Here is a 17,629-nt window from a genome sequence, read left to right as displayed (position 1 = left end):
CTTAATTACCTGCTCGCAAAACAGGTGGTCTCTTGGTAGGTGCATCCCCCTTGCCTGCAGCCTTCTGCTCTGCACGTGCCAGGAGTCTCCGTTTCTTATCCTGCTTGGTCTCCGGTCTGTACTTATGGGCCAGTTTGAAGAGCTGTGTAGCTGAAAGTGTTACAATTTAAAATCAAGGAATTGTACTGCCAGTATTAAACTTCAGTGTGCATCAGCGATCTTGGTGGATGTCATCCTACTATTCAGGTACATCATTTACATCATCTGCACACTGACAACTATAAAGCCAGCAATTCAGTTACTTAAAAATCAGACAAACATTCAAATATACCCATGCAACAGCACATTCACAAAGCAGAGAAAACAAAAGATACAAGTGGTAACCTGTATACATTTTCTGACACAATAGTGAGAGAGAGTGGGATGAAAACAGAACCACTGAAGTGTACTTTTACAAAATAAGGCGGCTTTTAAACAAACCATCCCATTTAAAGCAAACATCAATTTACAAACTAATAGGACACCATTCACATTGTGAATGTGGGGGGTATACAATAACTTGTTTTGTAATAAAGAATAGGGCCACTCACCAGTCTGACGGTCCAGAGCTTGGGAGAACTGGTTGATAGCAGGTGGAACTTTCAGGCGCTTGTAAAGAATGGACCGCTGGCGCTGCAACCGGATATAACGTGGCCATTTTACAAAACGTGTTAAATCCCTCTTCGGTTGTATATCCTGACCTAGACCAAACCCAAAAACCGAGTTACTGTTGTGCCTACACAACCATCTTCCATTTCCTTGCACATTTCAAAACAAGTGCATCAGCGATCTTGGTGGTTGAATTTGTCAACATTGCCATTCAGATAGCAAATATTCGCTTACATCACCTGCACACATGTAACTGCAGAATGGATTAATGTCACAGCCTACAAACCTGTCCAAAATATGAAATATGCAAATTTTGCCCTCCAAAAAGCGCACAATGCATTTTTTTTTCCTTGGTGGGAGGGTACCACCAACTTATGAAACCACTACATAAAGATTACAAATCTATTTTATTTATTAACCTGGTTGGTCCAACTGAGCCAATGGCCCATTTTCAGTGGAGACCCCAAGAGAAAAGCTCCAAATATATAAACTATAGCATTGCTAGAAAGTATACACAAATATAGGTTAATCACATTGATACAATAACGGAACAAAGGTAAATTTATAGTCATTAATGAAGAACTTAAAAAAAAAAAAAAAACAACCAACACACACACAGAACCCTTTCTACGGAAGTTACATGGGACAAGGTTGGGGGGGGGGGGTTTACAGGGGCATATACTAAAGTGGGTTAGGCATGGTTTGAGTGAGGTCTTAAATTTGTAGGTCTGGGGTAATGCTTCTTAAAGTCAATGGAAGCTTGTTCCAAAGGAGGGCAGGAGAGTAGCTGTAGAAGTTCCATCCTGCAGATTTGTGAATTTGCAGCAGGCACTGGTCAGAGCTCCTAAGCGGTTGGGTGGGGGTATATAGTGAGACTAGAGAGGAAATGCTTGGGCAGGAGGAGGGTTAATTGATAATGGAGTGGATTAGGAGGAGTTGGGTAAGTTTGAGGCGATTAGGAAACTCAAGCCAGTTAAGTAATGAGGGCCAGTCAGTGTGTGTTCTGGCTGGCAAACTGGTGGCAAATCTGACCACTTTGCTATAGGTGGATCCAGTTTGGAGATTAGAGTAGACTGGAGATTTCTGAGCTGTAGAAGAGGTTAGGAAGGAGGCAGACATTGGCTAGTGTTATTCTAGATTCTGGGGTGAGGAATTTTTTTGTTCCTGTAAAAGGAGGCCAAGCTTTTGATTGGTTTTGTTAATGCAGTGATGAATGTGAAGGGTCGAATTTCAGCTGGTCTATGATTACTCCGATCAGCTTAGTTTGATTTTCTGGAGCCATCACTTGTGTTGAGTGAAGAGATGGTGAAAGAAGATTTAAGAGGATACAGTGACTTTGGGAGAAAAAGGGAGTTTTGTTTTTTTGGGGGGTTGAATATGAACTACTGTCTTGTCAGCTAGGTTTTTGTGAGGTTGAATGGTGTGAGGGTTAAATAAGTTGGGTTATCAGCTATGGATATAATGGTGGAGTAGTCTGTGTACTACATGAGGGATGACTAGGGACAGGAATTGTGCAGTTCACTGGTAAAGATGTTAAAAGAAGGGGTCCAAGGATGGAGCCTTGTGGAACACCTGTTGATGGGGAGAGAGGCAGAGCGAGAGAGACTGGTGCTGGTCCTGAGGGTAGCTACTAAACCAGGATACAGTTGCGGTGGGAAGGTTACATTGGGAGAGATTTGAGAGGAAGATAGGGTAGGAGACAGCTCAAAGGCTTTGGACAGATCTAAGAATAAGCAGGATACGAGCTTATTGATATCTCTGGCTAGGGAGATGACGTTGGTAAAGAAGATGACAGCAGTGGAGGTGCTGTGGCCGAAAGCCATGCTGGGTAGGGGTGATCAGTTAACTTAAGAGGTGGGCCATGACCTGTTTTGTGTACACAGTGTTGTAAAATTTTGGAGAAATCACCCCCACCTAACTGTTCTTGAAATTAATTCTGTACTTCTCTAAAGAGCAGAGCATTTGTATACGTCTTGGACAAGTAGCTTCCCAACATTAAGAAGGAGGGGGGGTACAACAGAAAGGAGAACACCCAATAGACATGCCATACCCCACACACAACTGCCATTACCTCCTCTTTAATGTCCTCACAATCACATCATAGCTTTCTACTTTATGATTTATCCCATTCTGAGCTTACTCCACAGTAAGCTAATTATGAGCCAGGAGACCTTCATTCAGTAGCAACTAGGAACATAACCCCATCCAGACAGTTCAAGCATCCAATGCCAGCCAGACTCCCTTGACAACTGCACCACCTAACGATGCTGGACCCTTTTGCCATTCTCACACACAAAACAGTTAACTCTACACACAAACCCAACAGTCAAATGTATCATATTTACAGGACCAGGTTTTCAGCTTCTACATTACAGAAATCAATAAAAAAAAGTCCTAGTAAATCAGAACTCGAAATGCACACCTGAAATACGACAGCATTGTATATGGATACAAAATTCACAGCTTTTTGTTGGACAGTGGCAAAAAAATTTGTTTGGGTAAAAAGCCATTCAACACCAACTTACCAATGCCGAAATTCTTGGGTCTCTTCTCAAACAGTGGATTGACCACCTTCTTGGCCTCCTGCCGCTTTACCACAGCAGGTGGTGGTGCCACCTTTTTCCCCTTTGCCTTCTTCCCCTTTGGCTGCAAAACACAATACCAATAACTTAATTATACATAAACATTAATCGGAATACTGGGGCAATATGAACATTCATTAAGCAAAACAGGAGCTCTACCTTGAATAGAACTAAAAAGATGCACTGTTTATTAAATACTGTTTTTCCAGCAACCAATCGACACGTCACTGAATATAAACAAAGAGATAAGAAAGTCACATCCAGTCATTCAAAATAAGCAAACCATGGGAACAGGATAATCACTAGAGAGAAACAAGGGCTGTTGGGATTCCCGTACAGTGTGGGACTCTCCTAATCTTTACCTTTCTAGTTTCTTATCCCAAAATTCCCCTTTCTTTTTTTTTGTCAAAGTAGGGCAGGCGTACCGATTTATGTAAAGCATTTCTTAAATGTGAAAAGATACATGGCCTGGGCTTCTGTTACAAGGTTCCCAAGCAAGTTGGTAATCGCCCATCTTTTTCAGAAAAACATCTCAAGCAACATGACAGGCCAGAAATACCTCCTTTAGAGTAATTACTGCTCACAAACTAAACTCCCAGGACTGTGTCCACCAATATGAACTCCCTCCCCCCACAGGTCATCAGCAAGAGAGGTGATAATTTAACCATGCTCTTGTAAACAAATCACATGACTGGTATGCACTTTTACTCTTTTGGGAAGAGGGAATTAAATATTCCTCACACTGTGTTAACTATATGCAAGCAAAGCTCATGAAACGTGAATACCGATTCAGAGAGCTAGTAAGGCAAATGAGAACAGAAGAGCCATCAATTACAGATGCACAGCAGAGGGACATCCTGACAACTCGAGTACAAAGACAGGTGGGGCTGAGGGGTGTCCCCATGATATCTTTAAGATTACCCACTCACACCACTAAGAAAAACAACTTTTACTTGCCCTGCCCACAGTCCTTTGGGATCAGATACCGCCCCTAAATTGGGAAGGTGAGCTAGAGTCTTAACATACAAGAACTGCCATACTACTAAACGTTAATATGAAAACTCTAAATTCATTAGAGGACAAAAAATGCTTTCTGAAAATCATACAAGAACGGCTTCACTAAAGGTAACACAAATGCGCACTTGGGAGTTCATTTTACTCTCACTATTGCTTTCAGAACAGAGTTATTTTCATTCTTTACTTTAATATGTACACCAACCACCACTAAAGAACCTTCTTGGCACAAAGTGCAGTGGCTACCAATCTACATTTCAAATTATACACCAGCATTGTAAAAACTTTTCCTAACATAATTAGTCAGGCAACTCAATGCTGGACAACCCAGCAAAAACTTTACTCCTCTATTAGGGAAAACAGTTCCAGCAAGTAGTTTTATTACACTACACATCTTGAAGATCTGAACACTTAAGAGTTAACCGACAAGGACCCCTACTAATCAGAGTCAGTTTTCAGAGCGTGACTGTAGAGAAGAAATACAAAACAAAAACCACATACCCACCAAATGAGCAATACATAAACATGCATCACACACTGCATAAGCTAGTCCACAAATACAAACACATTCATGAACACTACCAAGTTTTAACTAGGACACTTTATAAGCCAACTGATCTACTTAGTATATGCAACAGGAAAAAAATATGTAAGCATAAAGGCGGCAACATATGGGTTACTACTACAGCAGAAAAGTAGAGAGAGACCAGAATACCAAAGCAAGACAAGTACACTGTAGAAGTGAAGCAGAATACCATGCAATACCCCCATGCATTATTTTACTGCTGCTGAAGATGATTACACACCCCAAGTAGGCCACGTTTTAACAGGTTTCTAGTTTGAAGCAGTTTGTACGAAAACTCAATAGCGATCCTTTGCAGAGCACAGTAATAACTAATACAAATGTTAAACGGTTAACAATTGCACAGCAAGCTGGATCTTTTACAACGCATGATCAAAAGACAAAGTACGCTCGAAATCATCTCCGAGGTCGTACAATGACTATAAACATCAAAATGGGAGTCTCTAAACGCACCGTAACAGCTTCCTAACACCGGACTAGAATTAACACTCAATCACCATTATACATGCTGCAAAGAACCCAATGACCACAGTGGCATTCCAGTTTACTCAGGGTCCCACTTGCTAAATCAAATTATTCACGTTCACTTCTGACATGTGTATATTCCTTTTCTCTGGCTTTACTCACCAACGGACCACTTACATGCAGTTTTGTACACTATCATACAAGACAACAAACATTGCCAGTAATTATGCAAAACAACAAAATGACCTGTAACGAGCCTGCATTAAAATAAAATGTCTTAGCAAAACACTCCATTCAACCTTTCGGTAGGCCCAGAGTAAAAATTAATATAACTACCAAGACACAAACCTAGTGATTTTTGATCAAACAAATTATATCGATACATTCTGCTAACAGTAACAAGCATTCCATAACTTAATTCAACAGCTGTACCTAAAACTCCTGGACTTATTGGATGGCTCTCTAGATTGTCATATGTATAAACAAAACAGAATTAAATTATTGAACTCCCTCTAACAAAAATATTGCACCGTGACAAATCCCCAAGATCATATAGTCTTACACAGCGATGTTGTAAAAATACAGAAACCACTATAATCCAGATGGAAAAAGATACAGTATCAGGTCTTCATACACAAATGTACTCACCATCTTGGCCAGCGTCAGCGAAAGGAAGACCACTGCATTCTGGGTAAAACTTGAAACTTACCCACGACATCGCGAGAACTTGTTAAACCGTGCCAGAAATTGTTAAATTAATATATTGAATAGTGATGCAAAAACTGCACCACAGTGTACTGCCTCGCAGGATGCGCAGTAGCAAACTCCGCCCCTGATCGCCCTTAACTCCTTAAACACGCCCATAACTGTCAATGCAAAACATTAAACAGAAAATAGTCATCAGTCTTGTACCAGAAAAATACCGTACATGTAGTATCCAATGCATTTGTAACAGTCATCATTCTTGTACCAGACAAATACCGTAAATGTGGAATCCAATGCAATTGTAGCTATGCAACGTTACGCTTCACACACCTAACATGCACAGTGTAATTTGACTATCACTATCACTGTAATCATAATAAATATTGTATCGAAATAATATTAATAAGCTAACTTGTACAGATATCCACGGTAAGCAGAAAATACTCATTGCATTATGTCCTTACGTAACGCTGTACTATCCAATGCAATTGTAAGTATGCAACGTAACTTTACTTGTAAGCAGAACATAATCATTATTCTTGTACCAGACACAACAATTTAATGTAGTATTTTACAGATATTGTAACTATTCAGCGTAACTGTAGTTTTACACATAAAATAATTGGTTGTACTGTAATATAACCAAGTAATCATCAGTCTTGTACCAGACAAATATCCATGGTGCACTCTTTACGTAGTATTTTACAGATATTGTAACTATTCAGCGTAACTGTAGTTTTAAACATAAAATAATCATCAGTCTTGTACCAGACAAATATCCATGGTGCACTCTTTACGTAACGCTTCACACAACGCTTCTTCACACATGCAGCTATTTTTAAACGTGATAATGGCATTAAAAGTGATACTTTAACACCTTTTGGCAACCTATTCATCCACAATCGGCCCTTTTCTACACCTGTATGTATAAAACGCCTGCAAACTGTCTTGGGCAACACTCAAGACATGAACAGGATGGACGACGCACACCTTTTCTGCATCACCTCCTCGCCCACATCCGTGGTTACATTCCTGCAGTTGGTCGGAATACTTGGGAAGGACAAACGCTGCCATCTGTGTGGGTCTCGGTCCTCTCTGGCTCGACAGGGCGCCACGTTCTCCTGGAGATGCACAGCCAGGAACTGTAGAAGCAGATCAGGAATGCTCTGTGGCACTTTTTTCCATAAGAGCAGACTGCCTCTGCATATCCTGATTAAAGTGATGTACTGGTGGTCAAGGAAACTGCCAATCTGCAGGCTTGCAGACCACCTTTCAGTCTCCAAAACCACCCTGGTAGACTGGTATCAATTTCTCTGCGATGTCTGCAGCTGGAGACTTTTGCAGGATCCCATGCTGCTGGGTGGCCCAGGGCTTGAAGTACAAATAGATGAATGTCTTCTAGTGAAGGCGAAATATAATCGTGGTCGCGTGCTAGGAAAGATGGACCGTTGGATCTTTGGGATCTATGACTGCAGTACAAAGAGTGGGTACCTCACCTTCGTTGAGAGAAGGGATGCAGGCACCTTACTTCCCATTATTTGCAAGCATGTCTTACCAGGTTCGGTCATCGTCTCGGACGAATGGGCAGCTTATAGAGGAATTTCGGAGCTGCAGGCAATGAGTTATACGCACCTCACTGTCAATCACAGTCGAAATTTTGCAGACCCTGCAACTGGTGCACACACTAACGCGGTGGAGGGGATGTGGTCGCGTTGCAAGAAACAGTTCAAACAGATGAACGGAACAGTAAGGCATATGGTGGCTAGCCACCTGGATGAGTTTGTTTGGCGTGAGAAGTACGGCAGACAGTGTGAGGACTTGTTTATGTGCCTTCTGGAACATATCAGACAGTACCAGGAGGAGCACAAGGAAGAGCTGGGTTTCCGTACGTATGCTTAGTAGAAGTTACAGATTGTGTGCGCTTGAACAGTTACAGATTGTGTGTGCTTGTTAGTTTGTCAATTTGATACTGTAACCATTTTCATTATTAACGTGCAACGCAAAGATCTGTTAAAAACGTCTATACTGTAATGTTACAACCTCCGAATACCTTTACGTTAATAGTTAAAGCTGCAACGCAAAGATCTTTTAAAAAAGTTCGTAGTGTAATGTTATAACCTCCAAAAAGTGTGCGCTTGTTAGTTTGTCAGTTTCATAATGTTCCCCTTTTCATAACAGAAAATAAAGGTGAGTATTTGATGCAACAACAATGTCTTTTTATTAAGTTATCCAAGTTAAACAGCTGCAACGCAAAGATCTTTTACAAAAGTTTACAGTGTAGTATTATAACCTCCGAAAAGTGTTCTGTTTGTTGCAAGTTAAATTTAAAAGAGTTCATGATGCAAGCTTTACGGATCACAGCCTAGCGGCATGCTCTGCTGCAACGCAAATCTCCAAATACATTTAAGTTTAATAGTTCACATCACAATCACATCCTAGTGGCATGCTCTGCTGCAACGCAAATTTCTGCTTAATACTGTAATTTTACAATCTCCAAATACCATTAAGTTTAATATTTAAAAGTTACCAAAATACCCAAAAGAGTACATCGCAGTACCGGCCGCGAGCCACTACAATGTGTGTCAATCAAGTATGCCACGCCCCAAGCTGCGCAGTACCGCCTTCGAGGCAGTACACTGTAATATAACCCACGTCACTTCATAAAGTTCAATTTTGCACTTTATTATTTTATTTTACATTTGTTTACCGGGTAGTGTCCTACTGGGCTGGTTGCCCGTTTTCAGCGGAGACCCGAGGAGAAAAGCTACACAGTACAATACCATGTTTAATTTGTTTATAATGTAAATAGAACAGAATTGATAATATTAAACATATAAGCTAAATGTATAGTGCATAAGAAACACTGTGTGGAGTCTACACAGTGCAAATTCTATGTATAACATTTGGGCGAAATTGAAGGGTATTAACCCACCACCGAGTTCGCGCAGGTATAGGCGTGCCCGCTGTGATTGACATGCGGAGGGCGGGGATTAACAATGGCAATGTGCCGTGATTGACACGCAATGCTAATGTAACGGTAAATCCATATAATTAAAAACGGAGCATTTAATAAGCACAAACACATGCTAACAATGACATTCGAGCAATCAGTCCCTTTCCATTAGATTAATATGTAATAATAATTATTCGCTAGAATAATGGAAGAAAAGGTTCCATAGACTAGCCTACCTACACAGTAAACAAATGGAAAATAGCAGCATATGACCAGAGTTTTACCCTCCAGTTGTCTTTATACTGGCTAAGGTTCTTGCCGCCCCTATAGTGCCTTTTTTTAGGCAAGGTTCAAATGACAAATTCACCACCGTAACAGGAACAGGCAAGCAAAAACTGAGGGTGATACTACTCAATGCCAGAAGTCTAAATCTCAAAATGCACTCACTCGAGGCACTCCTCAAAATGGAGAACATCGATATCTGTGCGGTGACCGAGACCTGGTTCAAAGCTCCAGAGAGCACCCTTGCACTACCAGGCTATAACTCATACCACACTTTTCGGCCATGTAACCTGGACCGGAACACCAAAGGCAGAGGTCTATCCATATTCATTAAGGATATCCACACCTCCAGGCTAGTTGCCCAGCATAATGCAGCCGAGGGTATCCAAGTGCAACTAACTCTGGGCAGAACTGCAATCCAAATTGTAGCTTGCTACAGATCACCCACCATGCTTCCCACTCCTCTTTTCTTGCTGTACTAGAAAATATCAGGGTTCAACCAAACACCCTAATAATGGGCGATTTCAACTACCCCACCATTAACTGGGAAAACTACTAGTGTACCAACTCCTTCGCTCAACGCTTTCTGGAATTCATAAACTCCAATGCCCTGGATCAACTTATCCACACCCCCACCAGGGGCAACAGTATCCTAGATCTAGTCATTACCAATATGAGCGACTGGTGTTCCACACCTGAAGTCAATGCCTCATCGGTCTGATCCGACTATAAGCTAATTACCCTAGATATCCACATCCTGCCTCTACCCCCCCCCCCCCATTAAGGAAACAATAATAAAAAATTTCTCCAAAGCCAACTTCATGCTTCTTAAGACAGAAGTGGTGAACTTCATGACACCCATGCAGATGGACACTACAGTTACGACTACTGAATCCTACACAATTGCACTTTATAAGCACTTACATGAGTGCATGGATCGTGCTATCCCAAACAGAACCAAGACGCTATCCTCCAAAAAAAGGAAGCCAAATCTGGTGGTCCCCTGCCATAAACAAACTGTACAACAGAAGGAAGAAACTCTTGCAAAAGAGAGTAAAATCCCACGAGTGGAGGAGCTCCCTGGTCAGCCTCAGTAAGAAGCTGAAATCCCTGATAAAATTCTCCAAAGCTAGTTATGAAAACAAAATCGCCACTGATTCTAAAGACCACAAAACATTCTATAGCTATGTCAAGAATCTGAACGGCAACACTCAGATCTGCTCTGAATTACAGCACAATGGCACTAAATATACAGACCCAACTGATATTGCCAACATCTTGGCAGATAGGTTCAGTGCTAACTTTGCCCCCCTCTCACCCTATACCGGAAGAATGCAAAGTTCCTGTAATCACGGCTGCACAGGTAAAAACCACACTCTCCAAAGCCAAGAACACAGCATCTATGGGACCAGACAACATCCCAGGCTGTGTTCTACATGAACTACAGAACTGGCACCCCACCTAAGTACCATGTTCAATCATAGCCTCACCTCAGGCGTTGTGCCTGCTGAATGGCGCACAGCAACGGTTATCCCACTCCACAAGGGGGGAGCCACCACAGACCCCGGGAACTACCACCCCATTAGCCTGACGAGCCTGGTCTGCAAGGCCATGGAACGTATCATCATGGAACTTATAAACAAAAGACATTGGTAATCTCCAAACTCTGGATCCCACCCAGTTTGGGTTTGTAAAAGGCAGATCATGTCTCCTAAATCTGATAGACTTCTTTGAAGCAGCCACCAAAGCCGTAGACAAAGGTAAGGTGGTTCACACAGCCTGTCTAGATCTTGCCAAGGCTTTTGACACCATCCCTCACTCTGGAATTATAGATAAACTCACAAAACTTGGTATAAATCCCTATGTCACAAGATGGGTTGCCAACTGGCTGACTGACAGAACCCACACTGTGAAAGTAGCAGACTCCAAATCTGACTGCAGGCCAGTGACAAGTGGAGTACCACAGGGTTCAGTCCTGGGTCCTCTTCTGTTTGGTATCTATTTCTCTGAAGTACAGTCTAACACAGAAGGTCTTTGGCTAACGAAGTTTGCAGATGACTGCAAACTAGGAGCCATAATCGAAACTCCTAACTATGTGGACATCCTACAAAAGGGCCTCACTGAGACATGCCTGGTGTCAAAGCCATGGCCTCAAGCTCAATGCCAAAAAGTGCATTGTCATCCCCTTTGGTAAAAACTCCGTACCCATGAACAACAACATAGGCGGTAGTATACTTAATACTGAAAGTGTGATGAGACCTTGGGACACAGGTGGACAGTAGTCTCTCCTTTGATAATCACATCGCCACAGTAGTCAGGAAATCCTTCTACATGGCACACCTCATCACAAAAGGTTTCTCATCCAGAAAAAAAGAGGTCATTGTTCCCCTCTACTCATCACTCATTAGACCCATTATAGAGTACAATGCCTCTTTTGGTATGTACCTCACAAGATATCTCCAACAACTGGAAAGGCCGCAGAAATACCTCACAAAGAGGATTACTGGCCTCAAACAGATGCCCTACGCTGACCGTCTCAAAAAACTCCAGCTTTACTCTGTTGCATATCGCCTACTCAGAGGTGATCTCTGCCTAACATACAAAGCTGAGTCAAACCCAGAGCTGTTGGACATGCTGCACTTAAAGAAATCCCAATCCCTCCTAGCTACACGCTCTAGGGACCTAAGCCTTGTCACCACAATAAACAGAGCATGCCGGAGGGATAGATTTCTGTCCCAGAGACTTCCCATACTCTGGAATAAACTTCCTATCTATATCAAACAAAACTCCTCATTAGCACTCTTTAAGAAAAATCTTGATGACTGGATGGGAAATAGGAAAATCACCCCAGGGATCACCTCTGTGGCTCTGCTCGACAGTGGCACAGGAAAATAATTTTCTTGGGTGGCAAAAGCCAGGGTACCTTTTTTGGCTGGGCTTGTATAGGCCCCAGGGCCGATAGCCTAGTACCTGCCTATGAACTAGTTAATGTAGGTATGGCCAAAATTACCTGACTGGGTTAAAAATTGAAAATTGTGTGTATTTATTTATTTGCTTGTATTGGTGTCTTTGGCAATGGTAATATCATTGCATTAGGAGGGTGGCCTAATGGTTAAGGTGTTTGCCTTACAAGCACAAGGTGCAGGGTTTGAGTCTCACAAGGGGTGATTCGCTAGGCTTACAATGGCTTGCGCAGTTAGCCTAGTACTAACCTATGAACTACTTTTATGGGAGGGTGGCCTAATGGTTAAGGTGTTTTCCTTGCAAGTACAAGGTGCAGGGTTTGAGTCTCACAAGGGATAATTGGCTAGGCTTAAAATGTCTCGCAAGGGCAGTTAGCTTATTACTAATCTATGAACCTATGAACCTATCACTCTTGAATAGTTACTATTTTTATTTCAATTGAAGGCGACTAGATCGGTGTAGCCTTCCGTTTCTGGTACGCAGTTATGGTGCCCACAATGTCATTCAGATTTTCATTTATAGGTAGTTACAGTGAAAGTGCTCGGGTTTATTACTTGCTTTCAGAATATTTGGACTGAGTTTTCTGCAACTTTCCCCACAGCGGCACTCTTGTTTCTGTACTCTTACACATACTCTTTTATAACTCTTTGTTTGGAAACTGTTCCTACTGATAAATTTATTTAAGTTTAAGAATTGGTTAGGTAAAGGGACCTGGCCTCATTCAGCATTTATCCTTCTGTTTCAGTAGTATCAGATCTTGGCATGTTAAGTACTCCTGTATAGTAAAAGTTGTGAATTTATGTTGTCGTTGAAGTAGTGAAAGTAGTGTAAACGCTTCCTGATGCGGTGTTAGAGGTTGTGGGTGTCTGTTTTTAGCCTAAGTTCATGAAATAAAGAAATAGGCACATGCTAAATGTATGTGTTTTCTTGTTTTTGGTGCAATCGAATCTTTTCGTGCAATTAACTTGCGTTTCGCATATCGCATATATTAATCCTTGTGTTACGGGGGCATCTTTCAATCAAAATCAGTCAAAATGCTCGCAGGCGGGGCTTGCTACTGCGCATCTGGTGGGTTAATACACTTCAGTTTCGCCAAAATTTATAGATTACATGACGCTGACGGGTAGCTGGAAATATTAGGGTTCAACCAAACACCCTAATAATGGGCGATTTCAACTACCCCACCATTAACTGGGAAAACTACTAGTGTACCAACTCCTTCGCTCAACGCTTTCTGGAATTCATAAACTCCAATGCCCTGGATCAACTTATCCACACCCCCACCAGGGGCAACAGTATCCTAGATCTAGTCATTACCAATATGAGCGACTGGTGTTCCACACCTGAAGTCAATGCCTCATCGGTCTGATCCGACCATAAGCTAATTACCCTAGATATCCACATCCTGCCTCCACACCCCCATTAAGGAAACAATAATAAAAAATTTCTCCAAAGCCAACTTCATGCTTCTTAAGACAGAAGTGGTGAACTTCATGACACCCATGCAGATGGACACTACAGTTACGACTACTGAATCCTACACAATTGCACTTTATAAGCACTTACATGAGTGCATGGATCGTGCTATCCCAAACAGAACCAAGACGCTATCCTCCAAAAAAAGGAAGCCAAATCTGGTGGTCCCCTGCCATAAACAAACTGTACAACAGAAGGAAGAAGCTGTTGCAAAAGAGAGTAAAATCCCACGAGTGGAGGAGCTCCCTGGTCAGCCTCAGTAAGAAGCTGAAATCCCTGATAAAATTCTCCAAAGCTAGTTATGAAAACAAAATTGCCACTGATTCTAAAGACAACCACAAAACATTCTATAGCTATGTCAAGAATCTGAACGGCAACACTCAGATCTGCTCTGAATTACAGCACAATGGCACTAAATATACAGACCCAACTGATATTGCCAACATCTTGGCAGATAGGTTCAGTGCTAACTTTACCCCCCTCTCACCCTATACCGGAAAAATGCAAAGTTCCTGTAATCACGGCTGCACAGGTAAAAACCACACTCTCCAAAGCCAAGAACACAGCATCTATGGGACCAGACAACATCCCAGGCTGCGTTCTACATGAACTACAGAACTGGCACCCCACCTAAGTACCATGTTCAATCATAGCCTCACTTCAGGCTTTGTGCCTGCTGAATGGCGCACAGCAACGGTTATCCCACTCCACAAGGGGGGAGCCACTACAGACCCCGGGAACTACCGCCCCATTAGCCTGACGAGCCTGGTCTGCAAGGCCATGGAACGTATCATCATGGAACTTATAAACAAAAGACATTGGTAATCTCCAAACTCTGGATCCCACCCAGTTTGGGTTTGTAAAAGGCAGATCATGTCTCCTAAACCTGATAGACTTCTTTGAAGCAGCCACCAAAGCCGTAGACAAGGGTAAGGTGGTTCACACAGCCTGTCTAGATCTTGCCAAGGCTTTTGACACCATCCCTCACTCTGGAATTATAGATAAACTCACTAAACTTGGTATAAATCCCTATGTCACAAGATGGGTTGCCAACTGGCTGACTGACAGAACCCACACTGTGAAAGTAGCAGACTCCAAATCCGACTGCAGGCCAGTGACAAGTGGAGTACCACAGGGTTCAGTCCTGGGTCCTCTCCTGTTTGGTATCTACTTCTCTGAAGTACAGTCTAACACAGAAGGTCTTTGGCTAACAAAGTTTGCAGATGACTGCAAACTAGGAGCCATAATCGAAACTCCTATCTATGTAGACATCCTACATAAGGGCCTCACTGAAACATGCCTGGTGTCAAAGCCATGGCCTCAAGCTCAATGCCAAAAAATGCATTGTCATCCCCTTTGGTAAAAACTCCGTACCCATGAACTACAACATAGGCGGTAGTATACTTAATACCGAAAGTGTGATGAGACCTTGGGACACAGGTGGACAGTAGTCTCTCCTTTGATAATCACATTGCCACAGTAGTCAGGAAATCCTTCTACGTGGCACACCTCATCACAAAAGGTTTCTCATCCAGAAAAAAAGAGGTCATTGTTCCCCTCTACTCATCACTCATTAGACCCATTATAGAGTACAATGCCCCTTTTGGTATGTACCTCACAAGACATCTCCAACAACTGGAAAGGCCGCAGAAATACCTCACAAAGAGGATTATTGGCCTCAAACAGATGCCCTACGCTGATCGTCTCAAAAAACTCCAGCTTTACTCTGTCGCATATCGCCTACTCAGAGGTGATCTCTGCCTAACATACAAAGCTGTGTCAAACCCAGAGCTGTTGGACATGCTGCACTTAAAGAAATCCCAATCCCTCCTAGCTACACGCTCTAGGGACCTAAGCCTTGTCACCACAATAAACAGAGCATGCCGGAGGGATAGATTTCTGTCCCAGAGACTTCCCATACTCTGGAATAAACTTCCTATCTATATCAAACAAAACTCCTCATTAGCACTCTTTAAGAAAAATCTTGATGACTGGATAGGAAATAGGAAAATCACCCCAGGGATCACCTCTGTGGCTCTGCTCGACAGTGGCACAGGAAAATAATTTTCTTGGGTGGCAAAAGCCAGGGTACCTTTTTTGGCTGGGCTTGTATAGGCCCCAGGGCCGATAGCCTAGTACCTGTCTATGAACTAGTTAATGTAGGTATGGCCAAAATTACCTGACTGGGTGGCCTGCTTCTATGGGTACCAGTTAAAGGGCAACTGTGGTTAAAAATTGAAAATTGTGTGTATTTATTTATTTGCTTGTATTGGTGTCTTTGGCAATGGTAATATCATTGCATCACTCTTAAATAGTTACTAGTTTTATTTCAATTTAAGGTGACTAGATCGGTGTAGCCTTCCGTTTCTGGTACCCAGTTATGGTGCCCACAATGTCATGCAGATTTTCATTTATAGGTAGTTACAGTGCAAGTGCTCGGGTTTATTACCTGCTTTTAGAATATTTGGACTGGGTTTTCTGCAACTTTCCCTACAGCGGCACTCTTGTTTCTGTACTCTTACACATACTCTTTTATAACTCTTTGTTTGGAAACTGTTCCTACTGATAAATTTATTTAAGTTTAAGAATTGGTTAGGTAAAGGGACCTGGCCTCATTCAACATTTATCCTTCTGTTTCAGTAGTATCAGATCTTGGCATGTTAATTACTCCTGTATAGTAAAAGTTGTGAATTTAAGTTGTCGTTGAAGTAGTGAAAGTAGTGTAAACGCTTCCTGATGGGTGTTAGAGGTTGTGGGTGTCTGTTTTTAGCCTAAGTTCACAAAATAAAGAAATAGGCACATGCTAAATGTATGTGTTTTCTTGTTTTTTGTGCAATCGAATCTTTTTGTGCAATTAACTTGTGTTTCCCATATCGCATATATTACCTTGTGTTATGGTGGCATCTTTCAATCAAAATCAGTCAAAATGCTCGCAGGCGGGGTTTGGGCGGGGCTTGCTACTGCGCATCTGGTGGGTTTAATACACTTCAGTTTCGCCAAAATTTATAGATTACATGACGCTGACGGGTAGCATGGAATTAGTTGAGGTATGAGACATGTAACGAGTGGAAAGATTGGGGAGACAAGAGGTGAATAAGGAATAGAAGAAAGTGAAGTCAAGATAGAGTAGACCGACTTTAATGCCAAGAAGCAAATGGCAAGAACTGTATACAAGAGAAAAAGTGAGGGGGGAAGAGTATGTGGAGATGGGGAAAAAAATGTATAGTGGTGGTTTACTTACTTGTTTGTTGCCATCTTTAGATAGTTTTGGGTGTGATAAGACCATTACTTTACTTGCGTCCACACTGGCTTAGGGGTACAAAGGAAGGGAGAAAATGTTTGTAATATCACCATACCTCTTAGAACAATAAATCTGGACAAAGCCAGAAATAATGGGGGGACAAAGGCCCAAAATAGGGTCACTTTTTTTTTTTTAAATGGTGTTCTTACAAGCTTAGAAAGTTGATAGAATAACAGGTTTTGCATTAGCATGAATTTTCTGAAAGATATGAGGTCTGAAATTCAAATGTCTGCCATTATTTTCTGACTTCAGAGATTTGCCAGAAAACCACAAACTTTGAGAAACAGACCAAACATATGAGGCAAAAATCTGGACAGTTGAGAGATATGATTAAATCACCAACCTACATGTCTCAACATCATTTATGAAGGAGGGATGTCTTCCTTTTCCCGCAATTGTCCTTTCCCCATTTGAGGTTAGAAGAAGTATTGATCATCATTTGTAATGTTCACATTGGACTGGACTATACTGACACCATTTGTTTTTCTTTTGTGGGATTCTATGGGCATGCAGTGATGTCATGCTTTGGGAGATGAGCTTTACATTGTAGGCTTATTTATGTATTATTTGTTTACTGGGGAAAAACTCTTGAGCTACATTGACGAACTTCAGGCTCACCCATGGAGGAATAAAAAAAAACACAAGAGTCTTAATAA

General features: G+C 41.9%; 1 protein-coding gene and 2 non-coding genes across 3 annotated transcripts in view; all 3 read right to left on the bottom strand.

Annotated features, from left to right (window-relative positions):
* Positions 1 to 6,064, bottom strand: part of RPL7A (ribosomal protein L7a) — a 31,513-nt gene extending 25,449 nt beyond the window's left edge. Inside the window, exons 1-4 of the mRNA XM_044058405.1 lie at positions 5,941 to 6,064; positions 3,174 to 3,294; positions 591 to 740; positions 10 to 150 (exon numbers count right to left, since the gene is read on the bottom strand). Coding sequence (XP_043914340.1) covers positions 10 to 150; positions 591 to 740; positions 3,174 to 3,294; positions 5,941 to 5,943 — 415 coding nt within the window. The 5' untranslated portion in view covers positions 5,944 to 6,064. The remainder of the gene's footprint in view (positions 1 to 9; positions 151 to 590; positions 741 to 3,173; positions 3,295 to 5,940) is intronic.
* Positions 208 to 269, bottom strand: LOC122791103. The gene has a single exon (XR_006363078.1). It is a non-coding gene; the product is annotated as a small nucleolar RNA SNORD24 (small nucleolar RNA).
* On the bottom strand, positions 818 to 892 carry LOC122791102. The gene has a single exon (XR_006363077.1). It is a non-coding gene; the product is annotated as a small nucleolar RNA SNORD24 (small nucleolar RNA).
* Positions 6,065 to 17,629: the final 11,565 nt, after the last annotated feature.

The sequence above is a fragment of the Protopterus annectens genome, chromosome 16.part0 (genome assembly GCF_019279795.1).
Source record: "Protopterus annectens isolate FY-2018-M chromosome 16.part0, PAN1.0, whole genome shotgun sequence".
NCBI classification, from domain to species: Eukaryota; Metazoa; Chordata; order Ceratodontiformes; family Protopteridae; genus Protopterus; species Protopterus annectens.
Note: the sequence above shows the minus strand (reverse complement) of the source record. Positions and strands in the feature narration are given on the sequence as shown.